The sequence below is a fragment of the Anabas testudineus genome, chromosome 3 (assembly GCF_900324465.2).
Source record: "Anabas testudineus chromosome 3, fAnaTes1.2, whole genome shotgun sequence".
NCBI lineage: Eukaryota > Metazoa > Chordata > Actinopteri > Anabantiformes > Anabantidae > Anabas > Anabas testudineus.
In genome coordinates, this window is record NC_046612.1 from 8,602,431 (window position 1) to 8,611,599 (window position 9,169).

The following is a 9,169-nucleotide window of genomic DNA, read 5'->3' on the forward strand; positions in this document are numbered from 1 at the left end:
CTGTGTAACGTGTCACCACACCGGTGTCATTCTTCAGTCGCCGGCTACACGAATCGGTTCCTACAGCTGCTCAACGTTATGTCAGAAAAAATGGCCAAAAAGCGGAGAGAACGACGAGAGATCGACGGTTTGTCCTCGACACAGGAAGATACGAAGCCGCATGCGAGTGACTCACAAGTACAGAAAGGTAACGTTAGGTTCAGGCTGTGTTGGCTGTCAGTTAGCGAGCTAGCTAACTGTTGCCCTGACCGGGGCAGGGGAAAAGCAGAGGAAACCAACAACTCATAGATAGGTTGAGCAACATATCGATTTGGCAACGTCATTTCTGCTTTAAGGTCAGCGCAGATTGCGAAGCAGGCGCTAATGTTAGCCGGCGGCTGTCAGCTAGCCAACATTAGCTGACCATGACTAGCATATGGCTAGCTTGCTAACGCCAAGATTAGTGGTTCGCTAAATTAAATTGTCAGTTAGTGGGGTTTATTAGGGTGGCAAATATAATGAAATTGCCGAGGTCTCAGATGGGTTTTAGATGTCTTAGTTAGCTAAATGATTAACATTAGACTGATCTTAGACCAGACAAGGGGAAAGACGCATCACTCTGAAGTAGACGTAACGTCTGATTCCTGATTTAGTAAACTTCGATACAGCTGCTCTCTGTTCAAGAGTAGCAATACAACACACCCTGTATTATACAAAACCTTAAGTAAAAGTATACTCACTTACATTTAAACTAATGTAACAATTAAAAATGGCAAGAAAAAGTTTGTGACACATTTGAAGGAAGCTGCTGCTGATTAAACAGAACATTGCTGCACGCCTGAAGTTTGCGAAAGAGCACATTGACACTCCACAGCCGTATTAGCAAAATGTTTTGTGGACTGACGAAACTAAGGTGGAACTATTTGGAAAGAACACACAACACTAAATATGGCATATAAAGGGCACTGCATATCATCATGAAAACATCATCCCAATCCTAAAGTATGGTGGAGGAAACATAACGATTTGGGCCGGCTTGAATTGATTGGGGGGAAGATTAATTCCCAAGTGTATTAAGTGTCTGTATGTCAGCTGAAGCTCTGTAGAAGTTGGGTGATGCTACAGGACAATGACCCAAAACACAACAGAATGGCTTCAGAAATACAAAGTCCGCCTATTGGAGTGGCAAAGTCAGAGCCCAGACCTCAACCTAATAGAGATGCTATGGAACGACTTGAAGAGAGCCACACACAAGATGTCCAATAAATATGACAGAGCTAAAGCGGTTCTGTCAGGAAGAATGGGAATGTCGCTATCCACAGCTACAGGTAGCGCCTGGTTGGGTTTATTGCTGCCAAGGGTTCGGGTTAATTCCAAGGGTCCACATTCTTTTTCCACTAGCAGTATGAGGTTTTTATGGTTGCTCTCAAGGATCACATTTTTTTTAGGCATGTTATATTTGTTAATACTAATAATCAGATCACATTTTATGAAAAGGAAATGCAGAAAATGATGAAATTACATTACATTTTTACATTATCTTTCCACTGTACTAAGTATAATACATACTGCTGGATAGTTAAACCAATGCACCAATCATTTAAAAGGACACTGATTTTTATGCATTTATTATTTGCAAAGTAACCTAATTCTTTAAGTATGAAGTTTGTTTGAAGTTGTTTTCAACTTGGTGATTGACAGGATTAGTTTAGAGATGTGTACATTCTACACTCAGTTTTCAGTGTATCAGATGCATATAGCTAAAACTGTATGTATCTGGTTTGAAAATGTGTAATTTTCAAATGACCAGTTAATGCCAATATGTTCAATGTGCTGTTACTGGTACAGCTAAATTGTAAAATTTACTTAGTTACAGTATAACAGTGTCTGTGGACTTAATATGACATGGCAGTTTTATGGTATTTATTAATCACATTATAGAGCTGTTGTTTCAGCAGAAGCAAAAGTCTCTTATGAGGAAGACTTTGTTCACTGTTGGGACCCAAAGAAGTGGTGCAAAACTCACTAGCAAATTACATTACGCTAATTTGTCTGTTTTTTGGGAAACCCTTGTTTTATTGGGTAAATAACTTCTCCTTCTCCACAGAGTTTCAACATAGCGCAGGGGGCTCAGCGCGCATGTCTCTCCTGATTCTGGTGTCTATCTTTACCTGCTCTGCCTCAGTCATGTACCTGGTCTACAGAAACTTTCCAGAGCTTCCAGAGTAAGTTTCTACTAGTGAATTCAGGGTTAATACATTAATTGTTTTACTATATACAAAGCTGTAATCTGTTCCCTAAAACAATGACAAAGTACTTCCTGGATGGTAAGGAATTACTGGATTTCCCTTTTTATTTATTTATTTATTTATTTGTAGAGACGGTTACTTTTACTGTCATGATTATCAGAACAGATTAAATTCTTCTGTTTCACAAGCGAGAGGTGTATTATTTTCAGACCAAGGCTAGAAAACTGTGTTAGTAGTAATGATGGAATAGACAATGACTATCATAATGAGCAGATGGATGTCTTCCATATTGTTAGCTATAATGGAAATTAGTAAACCATCTACCGTGAGGTAATTGTTTTAGGACTATCTTCATGGAAAAACAATTAAACGTACTTTTAAAAAATGTGACTTTAGCTGTGGTCACTACTCTTAAGAACCAGACGGTTCTCGTAGTATGAGGGGACATCCACAATTATTAAGTGATCGCTATAGACAGCTGTTTATAGTATCTTTTTAAAAAAAAAAAAAAATGTGTTGCAAACGTTTTACCCGGAATATCTAAGGATTGATCAGACTTTCTATGTCTATGCAAGTAAAAATTCAACATGAACTCTATACTGCTCCAATATATTTCTGCAGTCAGTTTGGTGAAGTCTGTTCCTTTGTGATCCTAATAGACGAGCACGCTGCTCTTCTGATGTCAGTGTCACTGAACACAGATCTGAGTTGATGTGGATTGAATGGAATGTCGTTTTAGTGGCACTTTTTCTGCTGCTCACGTCTCACTTTTAGCGTGAGATACAGTTGTACTGAATTTTTAGCTTGACACAAAACAATAAATCAACTTCTGAACCTGTCAAGAGCCATGTCAAGCAAAAAATGGGTGTTTGGAATGTGTATGACTGAAGACTATACTTTTTTTTTTTTTTGCAGTGATGAAATGGAAAAAATCAAGATCCCTAAAGACATGGATGACGCCAAAGCTTTGGGAACAGTGTTGTACAAATATAAAGACACTTACTACACTCAAGTGTTGGTGGCCTACTTTGCAACATATATTTTGTATCCTTAAAAAAAAAACATGCACTTTTCTTTTTTTTTTTTTTTTTTTTTGTAATTTTTGACAATTTCTGTTACAGACATAATTTCTAGCTACCAATAAATGATTTTGATGCTAATAACAGCATTTTACGACAATGTTTGTTAGAACCGCACAAGAGATTTCAAGTTATAAATTAATATGCATTTAAGAAGATTTTAACACATTGAGCTGCTGACATCATAAGACTAAAGATAGTTTAGTTAACCTTTCCTTTTTTCTTCCCTTTTTGCCGTTCTTTCTTACTAACCTAGACTATATCAAATCAAATATTCCACATCAGCTGGTTAGAGTAACTTACTGGTTTAGAGGATATGCTTTTATTTCTATTATTATTGTTAATGGTCGTGTATGGTGGCCCGAGTGATAATTGTATGTTTTTGTTAAGATCTTTACCTTGACGCTTTCATCAGCCTTCAGACATTTGCAATCCCAGGCTCTATCTTCCTCAGCATCCTGTCTGGATATCTCTACCCTTTCCCCTTGGCTCTTTTCCTAGTCTGCTTGGTGAGTAACAACAGTTTAATCAGTGAATTAACATAAAAGTAGCATAATGAACAAATGTACACTGATATTGTTTCCACAAGACCTGTTTAAGTATGTGAGAATTTAAATGCCATCATCTCTTTTGCAAGATTTGTACATTTTTACACATGCTTTTTAAAAAATAAACCCCAGTGAAGGTATATTATAATATTTAAAGTGGGCAGCACAGAAGAACACATTGTGGGGCTTTCTAAACTATACATGAATATTGACTGTAATTTTAAAAGGAAAGGTTTCTCAATATGCAGAATGTCATGTAGCTGAATTACATCATAGACATTTGTGGCTACTTCTTTTTTTTTTGTTTTTCTTCTGCAATGGTTTTCTTCCTGTATGTTGAGTACAGAATTTGTGCTAGTTCTTTGATTCTGTTCAAATTCACTACAGCAGGAGGTTTTTGCTCTAGCAACCAAAAAGAGTAGTGGTTAAGGTGTGAAAACACCATGGTTCCTAAACCTCTTCTTTTAAACTACTTACTGTGTATGTAACATGACATCACAGCACTGCTGCTGAAAGTTCAATCCGATGAATCATGGAGGTGGTGAAAGAATTTACCAGTAGAATATATTGTGTTTACTGCAATGGAGTTTATGAAAGTGTGAGTGTGGAAATAATCTGCTTTTTAAACTGCGTGATAGAGATTGTCATATCTTTTTGTTATCATGTGCTTCATTTATAATGTGTCATTTCTGTTGGCAGTGCTCTGGCCTGGGTGCTTCCTTTTGCTATATGCTGTCATATCTTGTGGGCAGACCTGTGGTCTATAAATATCTCACAGAGAGAGCACAGAAATGGTCCCAGCAGGTAAAAGAACTTCAGCAGGAAATGGATTGTGTATTGTTGTCATTATATACAACTTAATATTGCTGCAGTAAATCTTGCTATTGTGAAGCTTTATATATTCCAGCTTTTATTGAACCTGTTTTCTTGATAAATTGTTTTGTCTATAAAATTTCCGAACACATTGAATATTGCAAAGGCATATAGGCAAACACGCTCAATCTGAAAAATGAATCAAAACAAATAATCTGATTGCTGCACCTCTAGGCAAAGGTGCACATGCAGCTTTCAGTAAACAAGGATAATGATAATGTCACAGATTAGATTTATTGATTTCAGTGTTTTTGTACCACTGTAACTAATAAACTGGTGATCCAAGGCACAGGAATTAAGAAACATCTTATGGCTTTTTGCAGGTTGACAAACATAGAGGTCATTTAATCAATTACATAATCTTCCTGAGGATAACCCCCTTCCTTCCCAACTGGTTCATCAACATCACCTCTCCTGTGATCAATGTGCCTTTGGGGGTTTTCTTCATTGGTACCTTTCTTGGTAAGATGTTCTATCCCTTACGATGTACAGTGTTTAAGTCCCTTTTCAGACAGGGGTTATGTAACTTCACTGGCTTTGTCAAGCTGTGGCATTCAAACATAAGTGACGTCGTCACATTAATTTTCCTTACAGCTTCATTCAAACGTGCCTCGATTGTTATGGAAAGAACACAGAGTATTTGGCATCTAAAGCAGAGTAGGCACTGCATGGATCCGGCTCAATTTTTTTAGCTCTGATTCAGTCCTCACCAGATTATTTTAGAATCAGGCCGATGTTATTTGACAACCCTGCTCCTTTATGATCAGTTAGATTTTTGTGTCTGCACCTCCTCCTCTGCTCAAAAGGACTCAGCTCAGCAGAGAGGCAGAGAGAGGGAGTTAAAAGTTGTACCTCTTCAAATTTTCTAGCAAAGTTCAAATTCTCAATTTGCCCTACTCTAGCTTTAAGATGCCAGGTTATCTTGTCCTCGGCACAAATCATAGGCACACTACTGTCTTGCTGTCTTGACTTTTTGTGGAAGTGACACCAGGGTGCTTATGACACCCAGAATAACGGACAGAAGAACATGTCTGTTTTTTGTTTTGTTTTTTTTCCCTGATGTTCTATATCTCTGACTCACATGTATTCTACCTGGCTGATTCACAGGAGTGGCACCACCATCGTTTGTAGCGATCAACGCGGGTACTACTCTGTACAAACTGACCACAGCTGGCGAGGCCGTGTCCTGGAACTCTCTGGCTGTGCTTGGCGTACTCGCTGTGCTCTCAATCTTGCCTGTCTGCTTCCAGAAAAAGCTGCAGCAGAAACTAGAATAGAGCACTATAAACACATCAGCACCTCATCTGCTGGTTGATCCCAACATCCCCTTCCCTTGGCTCAGGAACATGCAGCTGTCACTCAAGTAGCTCTGCCTCGGTCTCATACTCAGCTGCTGGTCGGAGAATCTCTGACCGCTGGCACAACATGCACTCATTGACCACAGAATGCATGCAGTGGTGGGTTGTTCCTGACCTTAATTACAGCATAAACTGGCTGCTGCTTGCACACATTTTTTGGTTTCTGTGAATTATGTTGATTGTGGCACATCTTGTAAATAACAGGAATTACAGTTTTTCATTTTTTATTTAAGTCACTGTTCATTATGATATGATTATTTTTAAAACTGAAGGTGCTACTTGTAGGATGTTGTAGTACAGCACATGATTCAGATATTTGGATTTTTTTAAACAATGCAGGACCCTGTTTAATATGGGGAATACTGTGTTTCCCTTGCCAAATTTTCATCACTACCTTGAGAAGGCTGGTGCAGTTTTTTTAAACAGTGGAACAACTTTTATGATTGAATTTACTTTAGCAGTAGCATATCACTTACTACATCCTGCTTGTAGCACCTTTAAGTTTTCCCCTTTAGTATTTATTTTAATATGCTTGTGTCTAATTTCAACCTAATGATGTGTACCATCACAGCAATAACTGTCACACTACTGTTGAAAATAGAGTTTTGTTTTTTAAATTTACATTTTGATACCTGGTGCTTGCCTTGGCAAATGTATGCAGTGTGAGGAATGAATGAAACGGCAGGCAAGACAAAACTAATGACTGATCTTAGTAAACGCTACTTTGTTGGTTTGTGATGGTGGGTTCCGATGTTCTTCCTCAAAAGGTGCCTGGATCTACTGCCGCACCATAGCCTTTTTATTTTCACCCATTTCTGTACATATTTGCAGTCTAAAGCAGCTCATCGCCACTGTAACATGTGAAGAACAGACTAGGTTGACATAATTTTTCCTTTGAACTGCAGAATGCCAAATCTGAGGCATTGTCCATTTCAAATGTGTAAGTGAATATTAATTATGTCACAACTGGTTGATGTGTGGCAAGATCCATGTAACCCAGAAACGTTGGTAAGGAGCCAAACAGAATCAATCCTGGTTTGTACATTAGCTTTGATGACGTCTGCCTTCTAAAAGTGTAGTCAGATTATCTGTGTTTGCCTGTTTCATGATGTCGTTTGTTTTGCCACTGCACAACTAGAGGTATCCATGCTGTGGATTATGATGTGTCCTCAATAAGACTGCCAACAGACTGTGAGGTATCCAAGTCTTACCTTGCTTTTACTGCTTCCGTTCTTCACCAGAGGAGAAGTGTGTTATGATGTATGATGCCGGAATTATGTTATTTTTCATTTTTAATGGCTAGTTTGGTTCGTTTTTCTTTTTTTTCCTTTTTTTTGCCTGCGTACCAAGATATCTTATTGCTGTCGCTGCCTAAAAACACGGTGACCAGAGTCATTGCAGTGAATGTATGTGCAGGTAACAAATCATGTATGACAGGCTTCTCTTTAATCTCTTAAAGTTGCACTTTCATATAGGTAGTAGTGCTTTTTGAGATTTCCTATTTTTACTTTGTCTTAATACTCAACAGATTTACTGTGTACTCCTGTAAGATTAACCTGTCAAAACAGATATGAAATTACATAAACATCAATTTATGTAAAACTGGAACAGTTCTGCTGTATATGGGAGCTGATGTCTTAGCATCAACTACCTTCAAATATTTTGTAGTAGAAATTAATGCTAGTTGGACTGTTTTTATGGTTCCTGATGGTTCATAAAAGAGCTGCATTTGTACACCTGTTGTGCATTGTTGTCTTGGAAAATGCACCCTTAGTAATGTGGTAAATACTACAAACCGGTCCTGAAAATGTTGTTTGTCTTCATAATTAAAATGGAAGCTAGATTAAAACCCCTTACTTCTCAATTATGTGAATTCTGCCAAGACATGAAGGATGGTAGATTTGTGTTCACTTTCTTTTACTAAAATATTTAAATCCTATTCTAAACTTTCCGCTGAACATATTTTTTTAGATTGGCTATGTTGTTGGTTTTTGTTCTTGTTCTATCACTCTTATCAAAATGTTCTTGTATAACTCTGTTAACATTTCAAAAGGCAGTATTACTTTGTACTGATCAGTGATGTATTGAAGTGTTTACAGATTGCAAGTTTCTGCTTCAGCTAATCAACTTGGTTTTCTTTTTAATATTTATTGAATCAGTAAAAATGATCTTTCAACAGAATGTGTATTTGTGAGTTCTGAAAATGATCTCAAAGGGGCACGTGTTTAATCACACTGCAGCAGGTTACAGTCGAACAAATTAAACAAATAATAATAATAATAACATTTAATGAACTAAACATGGGGTTTACCCATTTTAGGGTTATATTTTCAAATTCAATCCACTTATTGTCTGTCTTATAGATGTCACAAAGAAATAAATAAAAACATTTTAAATATGTTACATTTGGTCCAGCTTAGTGTGGTGCCTGCCTAAGAGTGATTTTAAATACAACATACATACAATACACTACAGGACCATTTAAATATCCTGAATATCTTACAAAATACAAAACCAAAATGAGGGTTTATCTCCACTAGGTGGTGATATTGCAGCAAATCTGCTAAGCAGTGATCTTTTTGTTTAACATGTCAATCACCCATTTACTGCAGCGTGTGCTGCATTGAAATAAATAAAATAAGTAATAGATAAAAATAAATCTCAACACAAACAACTATTAACACTTGTGTTAATTTAAAAGATCAACAATCAAATGTGAACATGGCTTAACTGTTCTTCCTCCAATACACATTTATATCTTTAAAATTCAGTATTACATCCATGCTCAATTCTTATGTTTATTTAAATACAAATTTATTAACTTTCCATCACATAAAAAAAAAGGTGTTGATGCTTCTCTGGGAATAAACAATCACTAATGAATTACCTAAAGCAGAGTGATCAGTAGAACACAGTAGAATACTGCTTCCATTGTCATGTTCATACTGAAACAGCATCACCTGGTTAACAGATGATTACAGCTGTGGTGCTCACTGATGGACCACAATGCATTTCGACTGCGACGCTCTGATTTCTCTGGTAAAGTCAGACATGGTTAGAATCAAACCGGAAGCTGTGGAAAC

At 37.2% G+C, this 9,169-nt stretch overlaps 1 protein-coding gene across 1 annotated transcript; it reads left to right on the forward strand.

Moving 5' to 3' along the window:
* tmem41b (transmembrane protein 41B) lies at window positions 1–8,476 on the forward strand. Its single transcript, XM_026378781.1, has 7 exons — window positions 1–187; window positions 2,087–2,204; window positions 3,144–3,272; window positions 3,723–3,816; window positions 4,555–4,659; window positions 5,052–5,190; window positions 5,836–8,476. The coding sequence occupies exons 1-7, from the start codon at window positions 79–81 to the stop codon at window positions 6,003–6,005; spliced, it is 864 nt and encodes a 287-aa protein (XP_026234566.1). The 5' UTR covers window positions 1–78; the 3' UTR covers window positions 6,006–8,476.
* The last annotated feature ends 693 nt before the right edge of the window (window positions 8,477–9,169 follow it).

Bases quoted from the DNA above. Each gene is read 5' to 3' on its own strand.
- tmem41b (XM_026378781.1), top strand. From the start codon at position 79: ATGTCAGAAAAAATGGCCAAAAAGCGGAGAGAACGACGAGAGATCGAC. The intron at 4,660-5,051 runs GTAAAAGAACTT...GGCTTTTTGCAG, and splicing joins CACAGAAATGGTCCCAGCAG to GTTGACAAACATAGAGGTCA. The intron at 5,191-5,835 runs GTAAGATGTTCT...GCTGATTCACAG, and splicing joins CTTCATTGGTACCTTTCTTG to GAGTGGCACCACCATCGTTT.